The sequence below is a fragment of the Xiphias gladius genome, chromosome 12 (assembly GCF_016859285.1).
Source record: "Xiphias gladius isolate SHS-SW01 ecotype Sanya breed wild chromosome 12, ASM1685928v1, whole genome shotgun sequence".
In the NCBI taxonomy this organism is placed as follows: domain Eukaryota; kingdom Metazoa; phylum Chordata; class Actinopteri; order Istiophoriformes; family Xiphiidae; genus Xiphias; species Xiphias gladius.
In genome coordinates this window covers 17519655-17531907 of record NC_053411.1, presented here as the reverse complement: position 1 = coordinate 17531907, position 12253 = coordinate 17519655, and the positions used below count along the sequence as shown (strand labels likewise).

Genomic DNA, 12253 nt, shown 5'->3' with positions numbered 1-12253 from the left:
ACTCAGTTCCTGAATACTGACATACTGTGAGAGATTTATAGGGTAGAGAGAAAAAGAGAGCGCAGCAGAGAGAGCGAGATTGTGGGGGTCGAGATGTTGAGAAAGAAAAGAGAGTGAGAGGAAAAGGTAGGGTAGAGAAAAAAAGATTTTACTGTAGGGGGAGGAGAGAAAGGGTTACAGAAACAAGAGAGAGAACGGTTTGTGAAGGAGAACCAGAGATACACTACATGGCCAAAAGTATGTGGACACTTTAACATCACCGCATGCTGAACATGTCATTTCAAAATAACGAGCATCATTCTGCTGCTGTAAACGACCTCCAAACTTCTGGTTTCAGGGAGATTTTGGAACCTGGCTGCTGGGATTTACTCCCACATCCCAATGTGGCGGATGGGGCTGAGGTCGGAGCTCTGTGCAGGCCAGTCAAGCTTCTTCCACGGCTAAGCGGAAAAACCGTGTCTTAATGCACCTGGCTTTTTACACAGGGGCACTGTCATGAAGAAACAGGAAAGGGGTTTTCCCACAAACTGTTGCTACAAAGTTTCAAGATCACTCTAATCAAAAATATCATTGTGTGCTGCAGCATGAAGAGACCGTGAGATCTAAGGGGTCTATCCCAAGCCACTGTTCTGTGTCCACATACTTTCGGCCATATAGCAGCAGTGGAATGCACCTAAGTGCATTTACTAAAGTAGAAATATTGTACATTTTACTCAACTACACTTATTTGACAGCTTACTAGTTTTTTCACAGCAAACATATGAAGAGAATATAATGCGATTTTATAGATTAAACCAACCAACAGCACACAAAGTATTTAAAATTAGCAGCAGTGCTTAATTTTACAGTTTCTCATAGTTATTTCACAGGAATTTCCTGGTAAGATCTATGTTGTAAAAATTAGAGTGAAAGTAAAAATTAAGCTCTGTGAAATTTCTTTTTGTTTAGTTAGATGCGTTGGGTGTATAAGAGTCATTGATTTGCATGAAGTTGCGACTAAAACCTTAATGACTGAATATGAGACTATCTCGCCAATGCAAGAAATTCATCCATCGATCGAGTGAAAGCGTGCCAACTGAACAATGTGTCCATTTTTCCTTAAAATTGGTACAAAATTACAGTGTTCTTTCCAGGAACCTTCAGTTGAGCAGTTAAATGTCACTCACCTCCCAGGAAATTACAGGAAGCCATGGGGGTTATTAAAATAGCTCCGGTGAAACAGCAAAAAGCTGCTTACACTTTTATGCACTAGCAGTAAAGAAAAACCACACATTATTTAACAGCGTTTCACTCATAGGGTCATTTTCTCTGTATTGAGTACTTTTACTTTTGATACCGTAAGTATATATTGTTGGTGATACCTATGCACTTTTACTTAAGGGACATTTTCAATGCAGGTCTGCGGCTTGTGCTGGAGTATTTTCAGAGTGCGGTACTGCTGCTTTCATGTAAAGAACATGAATACATCCTCCACCACTGCCGCACAGTATACTAGGACAGACCAGAGAAGAAGAAAGAGAGGAAAAGAGAGAGAGAGAGAGAGAGAGAAAGAGAGAGAGCACAAAGCTAAAAGCTCAGAGAAAAGAAGTGAGAATAGAGGTGGAGCAAAAGGGTCGTGGAAACAGGAACAAAACAAGAGAAAAACTCAACAGCCTCGCTGATGATCACACACCGTCTTTAAGAAACTAAATCTGAGAGAAGTTGAAGGGGGAGAGAGCGAGAAAAGCAAATTCGTCACCATGATGAGGTCGTGGCGTCGCCTCTGCTTCATCTGTGAGTTTAGCTCAGAGCTAAAATGCATAAAATGCTGCTTTCATCTCCGATTTCACACTTTTGGCTTACTCCTTTCGTTTTTTTTTATTTTCATTGAGAGATAATAAACTTGCATAAAAAGTAGATTTAGAGATAGATAGAGTAAAAAAGCAGAAGGTTGAAAGCGTGAGCAGACGGGGTCTCCCGCACTCAGTTGCAGATTGTTTTCACGTCAGTAGAATCAGGCGCTACAGACGCCTGACCGTGCTAAAATCTCTATTTCAGTTGTTTCCAGGGCCAGTGATGCATTCCCCAAAGCTTTCAAGGCCTCGATCGTGTGTCTTAAGTCTACACTTGCATGTGCCTGAAAGACTTTGAGGCTCATTCAAGGACTTGGGAACCCATGCCTTGTGCAGGAAGTGGGCACAACACACAGTTAGTGAAAATGATGGGAGACCAAACTGCAATCATCAGGAAATCTGAAAGCAAAAGACTCCAAGAAATAGAAAAGTAAATCTAGATATTTGTAAAAAATTCATTTTGCATTATCAATTTGAAACTAATTCCACAAAATTTAATTTTACTGTCATCTCAAGTTTTATTTTCTCAGAGTGGTGCTTTTTTTTCCGTGTATTCTACTTTAAATCTGCAAAAGATTATTCAATGTGACGCTGAATACGCGTCCTAAAACGGAAAATATCCCTTGACCATTTAAGTTACTGTATGAGGGCAACAAGCAGTCATTGGATCCATTTGTTTTTTTTAAAAGTCCGGGATGTTGAATGAATTCGTATTCTCCTTGATGATATGTATATTTCTTGCTATATTCATAATATAGGGTAGACAAATGAATAAGCTTCAGTTCCCAGATCACCGACGTCAAAGGTCAGAGGTCACAGTGTATGGAAGGAACGTGTAAAGAATATGATTAATACACGTCTATATCTTTTTGTCCGTCTTCTGTCCTGCTTTTTCTTCTACTTCTTTGCTTGGACGCCTCCACGGGTGTTTTCAGTTATTGTGCCCGCCTTCCGTGACAGCCTATCGCCTTCATAGACTTCTGTGGCCTTGCATAATTCCCAGCATGGCTCTCCCTTCATCCTTCTGTCTTTCCGTCTCAGTTCTAGCAATTTCTTCGACCTCCAGGGGACTTGACACCTCTGATTCACCGCAGGACAAGGAGAAGGAAGGTACGGTAACGACGGACTTGATTAATGTGGATCAGGGTGGGTTGTGCCGTGTCGCGTACTGTCCTGTCCTGCACTTGTCCCCCAGCTTGTTGGTAGAGCAATAGTAGGCCGACTGCCGGATGGGACGATAACAGTCAGAACCTGACCGTACGGTGAACTTGTAGCTTTCAGCGTACCGTCGGATTTGATGTCTTTTTGGCCCACTCAGGTTCGGTGGTCTCAGAGCTGAGAGGTCTCGGCACTTCTTTGAGCTCTATGTTCAGAGACAAACATGTCCCGTCGCGGGCTCAATAATTCTGACTGCTGCCCTGTTTTTTATGTGCTAAAACATTATTAAACGTTATTAATGTTAATTTTAGGCAGATTTGGCTTTTCCTTGAGCCACTTTGGGATCTACTGCTGTACTGTCCTGTCCTGAACTGTACCGTCTCGTACTGTCCTGTACTGCACTGTAAGTTGTCTTTTCTTGTCATGTCCTGTCTTGTCCTCTACTGCCCTGTCCTGTGCTGCTATACAATTTACTGTACTGTCCTGACCTATAGTGTTATATACTTTCCAGTCCTGTGCTGGAATCGACTGTCCTGTACTCTGCCGTCCTCTCCTGTAATCTACCCTACTGTCCTATAGTACACTGACTTGTCCTGTGCTTTAATGTCCTATCCTGAACTGTACTGTCCTGAACTGAACTGTACTGACCTGTCCTGTCCTCAACTGGACTGCAATGTTCTGTCCTGAACAGAACTGCCCTGTCCTGCAGTCTACTTGGCTGTAGTGTCCATAACTGGGATGTACTGTTCTGTACTGTTCCGAACTGCCCTGTCTTGTCCTTTACCACCCTGTCCTGTCCCGTCCTGTCCTGTCCTGTCCTGTCCTGTCCTGTCCTAAACTGTCCTTGTCCGGTGCTGCTACTGTTGTGTTATTTTATACTGTACATACATTCTGAGTTACTACCAGAGTCTTAGACACGGTGACAGCGCATCTGTCCTGTATTGACGTGTGTCTTCTCCACGTCCCACACAGGTTCCCTCGCCCCCTTTACTGAATCCCCATCCTTGAAGTTACTGAATGAGACTGAAAAGGAAGCTTCCCACCCCACACTGGCCACCCCCTCCTCTCAGACTCACACGACAGAGAGCGAAACGAATCTGCTTTCAGGAGACGTTACGGTGAGAGCTGGTGCCAACCTGAGCCAGTTTCATAAGAGCTGTACCTCGGTACCTGTGACATGTGACCATTCAACAACCCATCTGCCGTGTGACACCAACTTCATAAACCCTCAACATGGCGGGAAAGATGAACTGTGTTATTTTCTTTCTTCTCAAAGTGCAACAAAACAACACCTAGCTTGGAAATGAGCGATTATGAGTAAAGAGTACCTGATCTTTTTTATCTCATTACCGAAAAGACCACAAGTAGCCTTTATGTCATATGAAAGAAATGTTGAACATTTTGGAAAATATGCTTATTCCCCCTCTTTATGAGAGTTAGAAAAGTAAGGTGGTTAGCTTAGCATAAGGACCAGAAGCAGGTGGGAAACGGGATCCAAATGTCAAATGTGAAGCAGTCTTAGCGACAATAACATAACATTACACAAATATGAAAATACATAACTAGTGATTACTAATTATTCTCTGTAACGGATTACCTGTCTCGCACAAGTTTAAAATGGCTTCCAGGAAGGTGAAACACAAACCGTGATCTCCCTCTGATGTCTTTTACAGACTCTGGAAGATAAAAGGGAGACAGATGAAGGTTACGACGACGATTCCTTTAACACAACAGTGGAAAGCGGTGAAAGTACAGAGGCCCCTACGACAACCCTGAGCAGCGTGCCAGGGAGCGCGAGGGAGGATGGCGAAGTTGCCACGGTCTCTATGGCGACGGCAAGCACCTCATCAAAGCCAGGTACCTCACTTCTGCAGATGCGAAAGCCAGCATGCCTCAGTTTGTCTTCCTGTGTGTCAAACCACAACTGTCACATACTCATATTCTCACCCCGACACACTCACACTCATCTAACAAAGAAACAGATAGAAAACACAGCAGAGGACTGGTAGGTCACTTCTGCAAATGAGAAGTGCTACCAGGCACTCGTACACACGGCTTCTCTAAAAATGCGTCTTTCAATAACAACCGTTCAGCGTTAAAATCCTGTTTCCTGCTATTTTGATAATTGTTTAACCGTTTTACTCATTCGTCACGTCAGGATTTGCTGCTTTTCTTTGTCATATATAACAGCAAACATCTAAATATGTTTGTGTTTGGGACTAAAACAAGCGATATGAAGATGTGGAACATTATAACAGGCATTTCCACCGTTTTCTGACATTTCGTGAAAGAAAACTATCAGTCAAGATAAATTAATTGAAAATCTATAACAAAAACAATTTCTTACTTGCAGTCCTGAATACGATTTAAAAGGGAGCAAAAAAACAATAGAATGGGGACACCTTTATCAACAATCTGGGCAAACAGTTGGGAAACTTGGAGAGAGGGTAAAAGGGGTATTTTATGTTGCAATGTCCCTGGCCTGAATCAAATCTGGGACGTTGTGGTTATATGGTATGTTTCTTAACCACAAGTGCACCAGGAAACACCAGTAAAAAGAAAAAAAAAACCAGTCTGCCTACTATGTTTGCTCTGTTTTAAGGTCAGAATTTAGTCCGTTAAATGAGGAGGGTTCGGAAGTTTCGATGGACGCTAAGCAATATTAGACACCCTCAGTCTGTAAATTCATTTTGCTTCAGTTGTCCACTAGAGGGCAAGAATAGTGACACCGTGAAATGACTTTCTGAACCTTAGAGGACTGAACAGTAACCAGCTGTCCGTCTCTTTTAGTAACATCTGAAGACGCGGGAAGTATGTCCCTGGGTAAGGATGCTGTACTATTATTACTTATAGTATTTGTCAAGCCCAAGCATCATGTTCTGTTATATTCTACTCTATATTGCGGTGCATTTTTCATTCTCTTCCCTATACTGCTGCTTCTGCTACAGCTACTATCAGACTAACTGATTATAATTTTACATTGTATTTTTTTATTATATATTATAGTTGACATTATAGTTTTTTTAAGGTGTAAAACAAGCTTTGTGCTCACAAAGGCCCCCATATCATGACATAACAGATAAAATCGACAAAAGCACATTGAATTTTCCAAAAAAGAGGTTATCCCTTAGTTATGACATTTTTTATAATTATGATACAAATGATGAGCTAATAAGTCAGAATTAGAATATACAGAAGGCATCATTTCGAGAAAACCTCTCTAATTATTTTTTCCTTGATGCGATACTCTTCATATGGAGGCCCAAGTGTTCAGTATTAAATAAATACCATATGAGTTTAAATAGTTCAAATTGGTTAAAAATATATTGTTTAAGTAAATCTACCTAATATATATTTTAACCAATAAATAGTGAGATCATTTTGATATTATTAAAACTCAAGTCATTATCATTGAATGTTACCTCATCATTCTTATTGTCCATTCTTATTTTCATTTTACCAAAGTTTTATCGGAGTTCATTTTTATTTTATTTTAGAAGTTTTGTTTAAAAAAAACTTTCACAATAAGAGTTTTATTTTAAATAATTTTCACATCCTAAAGTCACATTTTTAATGAAACACAGTAGCGTTGAACACTTTGGGGCTCCATACTTCCATAGTCATTAAATGTATGTGTCAACTGATATTTGTTTTTACTTATTACTTTTTTCAACTATGACGTTTTTTCAATTGTCTATACCGCTCTCTCTCTCTATACTTCCTTTCTCATTCATTATCTGATGATATATGTGTTAGTAGGTCAGTTGATAATACGTGTGCACAAATGGGGCCCCACATTCTACTACCACTGAGAATAAAACTGAAAAAGCTCTCTCTCTCTCTCTCTGTCTCTAGGTTATTTGATCCTGGTACTGATCATCTTGGCGATCATTGTTCTGTGTGTCATCCTCTACTTTCTCAGGAGAGTCTCCAGGGTAGGGGAACGAGTTATACAGAGGGAGAGATTATTTTTTTGGTGTCATTTCTTGTAAAATAAATATTTCACACACACTCGCTGTATCATGTTACTATTGAGACGGTTAACAGATGCTCCTATGTACCATATTTTAGCTCGCTTGTTCATTTGTTTGTCCAGTCATACTCGTTCGATCTTCAGCGTCAAGATCCCATGATCCAGCAATTCAGCGAACCAACCGGCACCTTTGAAACAGTCTACCTGGATGATCTAGGTGTGTGTTTGTGTGTGTGGTTGTATTTAAATTAACATGACTGTGTATAAGACTATCCTGACTTGTGTGTTTTGGTTTGTGTGCGTTGTATCTCAGATCGACCAGCCCCTAAAGATCAAGCGGCCACTAATGACCTATCACCTCCTCCAGTAGCCAACGGCACAGGTCTACAGGGCTCCCATGGAGAAAACGGTACAAAATCAATTGCTTCTTTTGGACCAGTGTTTAATATTTTGGCCAAGTGGTTCCTTTAGATAGATTTGAATTTGGCCAATAGTTGTAGCAGACCTTGAATCCATCAAGGGATAGATGAGTCAGGTTAATACATTGCCAGTTAGCGAGTTGCATCAAGTTAAGCGCAGGAGTTATTGACATGTCTTATCAAAATACAGCCAGAATTTGTAAAATGTCTTCAATGCCTCAGAGAACTTGGATAACTTCAACTTTCATTTAATTTCCTTCCTAACTATATAACTTGAATGCAACCACATTACCTACCGTTCACTGAACATTTCCCATCGTCACATTCATCAAGTCTACATCTTTTTAATAACTCTAGAAAATAGCACTAGAAAAGCTTTACACCGTGCCTTACCTTTTATTCTCTCCCTCTGTTTGGTCCCTCTCTCCAGCTCCACAGGAACAGCCAGATGCGAACGGTCTGGAGACTTTGCCCACCGGTAACACTGGCCCCTCATTGGGCAATGACCCAGCTGACTCGACATGCAACACGTCGAGCAGTACAAACCTCTTCTTCGATGCTACGGCGGAGGTGCCGCAGAACGAAAACAACAACAACCCCTGTAAGATTCTTTATATGGATACAAACGCAAAAAAAAAAACAAATACAAAAATCACTGTATGCTTTAGAGGGATATTCCAGTCATTTAGTATTGCACTTCCATAAAGCTGTGGGACAGGGCAGTTCTAGTAATGGTGAAATACAAATAATGCTTCATCCAATTCCCATAATTCAACTTAATAGCGTGATTCGTGACCCTCCATGCCTTTATTTAGGAAAATGAAATGAAATGAAAAACTACTGTAGCTAGCGAGGACAGTTCCTTACAAGATGTCTGTGGTTAGTCAGGAAATAGCTAAGAGTTTGTTAATTCATTTTTTATGTCTATACATAATACACAGAAGAAATATTGTGAAGAATATGACATGTTTTGAGTTGCTTAGAAAATCACCTTTGATGGAGCTAGGTTGACTGTTTCTCCCTGCCTTTAGTCTTTGTGCTATAATGAGCTAAAATCGACCTTGGGTTTTAACTCCCAGCAAGAAAGGAAACAAGTGTATTTCATTAAATATCTTTGGATGATAAGATTTAGGAAAATAGAAATCTAAAATCTCATAGTTATACTTGTGTCTTTCTTTCTTTTCCCCTTTCCTTTCATTAGCGGTTTTCTCCAGTGGCCCATTTGTCGAAATAAACCTGGACGAGCCGGCGTGGTGCGATCAGCTCCTCACCTCTCCTGAAGCTACCTCTTCTGTCCTCCCCTTCTCTCCTCTCTCCTTCCCCTCCGCCTCCTCCTCTTAGCGCCATCAGTGATGACCGCAAGATCGGCGTGGAGGCAGACACTGTGTCTTTTAAATAACCACAACATCAGCAACTTTTATTTCCAGTCTGCTGCCAGACAGCCTGAGTTAGTTGTCAGTGAACGGCGTATAAATCTCAGCCAACAAGCTGTGAATAGGAAACTAGCTTGAACCGTCTCGTTGTGGTGTGTTTAAATGCGTTCTCTGCTTCGAACCGAACAGTCAGATAATGTTTTTTTGTTTTTTTTTCTAAATGGAGGTTACTTTTGACATAGTAACCTTCCTGTCCTCAGCTCCAGTTTCTACACCAGTCAGCTCAGTTAACCTGGCCCAACCCTTAGCTGGCTCAGTAGCTAACTAGCTAGCCGGATGACTCATTGGTTTTGTGTTATCACCGTGGATGGATTTTGACAAAAAGAGTCCCCGGGCACAGACAGGTAAAAAGCCCCCTACCCTCCCATATAGGACCCCCAGACTGAAAGAGATTCTTAGTGGTCGTTTTGCGTCTTTTAACTGAGCTCTTTGACCTCGAAACAAGAAATAAACATAATATTAACAGTTATTTCATGCAGAAGCTTGGGCCCCCTGACCTCTTGATCACCTGGGCCTGTGCCCGTGGGCCCGTTTGGTAATCCATCCATGATTACCGCAATAGTCTTTTTAAAATTAATGAGGAACCTCCGTTTTTTGATGGAGCACCGTTTTCAGTTGCGCCTCAAGAGTTGTTTCTCAAAGTACAAATATATATTTCTAGCAAGCTGTCATAAATCTGTTTCCTACATTTCTGTGGTGCGGTCCTGACTAAACAGTATTTCAAGTGCCACAGTTATTGTAAACAAGTTCTCTATATTTTTTTTCGGTAATTCTTCAAATGCTGTAAAACACATATACATTCATATACATTTAAAATCTAAATTTTGTGACATTATGAATGTCTCTGTGTATAATACTACGAGCTGACATGCTTTCTGGCCCGTGTGTTTTAATTTGCTATATTTTCAGTGTATGTGTTTAGAAACATTTTTGTATGAATTGATGTTTTTTTTTTGCAGAAAATAAAAAAATAAATTTCACTGCTATCATTTTGCTTTGTATCAAACTGACATACAAATCTGTACATTCTTTTTGAAAGATTTGCTTTTTTTAGTGACTGGATGAAATGGTACACAAGGCTGTTCATTGTTGTATGAACATAAATTAAATATATACACATACACAGCTCGGACTGGGGTAACCTTCACGACCCCAGGGTGTCACATTGCAAGTAGGCCAATTAGTACTGTCACTGGGCCACAGTGAAAAAGATCTGAGAAATGTTACAAATCCATCTGTCTCTCTCTCCCTGTTTCGCTTCAGTTGTTGTTTATATCTTCTCATGTGTGTGGACAGATTTTCTCAGATGTTCAAAGTGACATATTCCGTCAGAATCCAAAGCTCGAGGCAAATCAACAGCGAAAAGCGTAGAAATAAAGTGGATTTAATAACAGTTCCTGATTCCAGACCATATTTCTCAAACCAGTAACTGCCAAGAGCTTCCTTGTCGGTCCCACATTTTGATGTCCTTTACTGCCGCTCTTGGGCCCAAACCTCAGGCCACGACCAGAGAGTCAGGGAAGGGTCAGCCTCCACGCTGGACTGGGACTGGTACTGGTACTGGTACTGGGACTGGCAACATCTGGTCTCCATCATGAAGAATGGGTCGTCAGAGCATCGATTCAACACCTGAGTCATGACACCAGCAGACAGAATCCGAGACTCTGTCCCGCCATCATCTGTTTTACGTGTCAGAAAACTCACTTGTGATGTGAAACTCGTATTTTTATATTGAAAATGATGTTGATTTCACTGTAGGTTTGTGTTGTAGTGACTACAGCAGGACTAACTAATGTCAGAGTAAAAGCTTCCGTCGTCCCAGATGCGTCACGTTTGCTGTCAAACAGAAACATAAGCTTCTAAAATCACATCAGATTTTGTGCCGATTCAGTCACCGCTGTATCGAGCATTTTCACAGCAGTCATTAAGTATCTTCTCTCATTGTTGACTCTTTTTCCCCTGTGAATCACAGCTGTTTAAACCACGTTCAGTGTAACAGATCACTGGCTATTAAACTGTTGGATCTATATAATGATGTGAGCGTTAATTCTTTTTTTAATTTTTGTTTATTTCACAGAGACCAACTGAAAGAGACAGGAAAAGGAGGAGACGGGAAAAGAATCCGTGTTTCAACGTGACTCCGCCTTCAGAGACGCTGAGGGACAGAAAACCAAAACTGTTCTTACAGCCAATCAGACCTGGAGCTGTTACATCGAGTGGCCTGCGTCTCTCCTCCTGCATGCTGCAGAGTTTCACCATCCAGCGACCTGTGCAGGTGTCTTACGGCGAAGAATCCCGCCTTTGGTCCTTCGCTGTTTGACAGACGAGACACACATGGTGATGTAGAAACGCAGAGACTCTATGTTATTGTTGTGTTCGTCCTGGTTTGGTTTCTTATGAAGAAAAACTGGACTTTTTCACCTAGTTTTCGCCAGCGTTACCTAGAGACAGGAAGAAAGACAGAGAGAGAAATAAAGGGAACTAGAGAGGAAACCAGACAAATGGACTCAGACAACCAGGTAATTAATGTGTGTGTCTGTGTGTGTTAGCGTCTTGGTTTTCTCAGTTGCTACAAGTGTGTGTTTTATGCAGTGTGAGATCTCAGAAAGCCGCAGTTCATGGTGAAGATCTGTCAACTTCCAGATGTGAACGGTGTCGCGACTTTTTCCTCGAGACATTTGACGATTTTAAAAACTTTACAAACTTTAAAAAACCTCTTTAGTGACTTCTGTTTTTAAAAAGCGCCCGGGTGATAAATGCAGAGCTCACCGTCCCCGAGTCGCCAGTAGCGGTCAGAGCCCGAGGACCAGTCGCTGAGTCTCCGCCGCTGACGGGGCGGGACTTTGTTTGAGGAGTCTACTTCTCTTGTTCAGGTGTTGACATTTCCGGTAGTTTCACCCACTGAATAGTAAAAACATTATTTCCCAGCTCATCATATCTGTGTCTGGATTCAGAGCAAATGTGGAACGGTTTGTAACTTGCACTTATCTCAGCCGCGGGGGGGGCAGGAAAGTGAGAGGAAACCACCTAGAGGAGTGTGTTGTTCCTGAAACACAGGAGCAGGTTTGCACGTAGAGGCTGTCCACTGCATGAATGACTGCATGAAGTCAGACTGTAGATTTTCCCTCTTCTACCTGTAACTTTGATCTCATGTGTTTCTGACTCTTCACCTCGGTCTCCTCTCACAGGGAGAAGATGATCATCTGGATCCTGCTGGTCTTCATCCCGACCTCCTGTGTCTGTGGTTAGTTCCCAGCCTCAGTTTATTATCCATGGACTAAAAATAACGAAATCATACAAGTTCTCAATTTGTCCGGTCCTCACTTTCCCTCTGTCTCCTCGGCAGGAACATTCGTAGTGAAGGTGCCACAGAGCTCCTCTCAGGCAGAGGAGAACCACCACGTCACACTGGAATGGAGCTTCACAACCAAGACCGAC

General features: G+C 41.6%; 1 protein-coding gene across 1 annotated transcript; it reads left to right on the top strand.

The window, feature by feature from the left end:
• Positions 1–1602: 1602 nt before the first annotated feature.
• LOC120797120 lies at positions 1603–9718 on the top strand. Its single transcript, XM_040140425.1, has 10 exons — positions 1603–1773; positions 2874–2942; positions 3963–4108; positions 4664–4847; positions 5781–5813; positions 6846–6925; positions 7087–7180; positions 7277–7372; positions 7813–7983; positions 8584–9718. Exons 1-10 carry the CDS (start codon positions 1740–1742, stop codon positions 8721–8723), a joined length of 1047 nt encoding a protein of 348 aa, XP_039996359.1. The 5' UTR covers positions 1603–1739; the 3' UTR covers positions 8724–9718.
• Positions 9719–12253: the final 2535 nt, after the last annotated feature.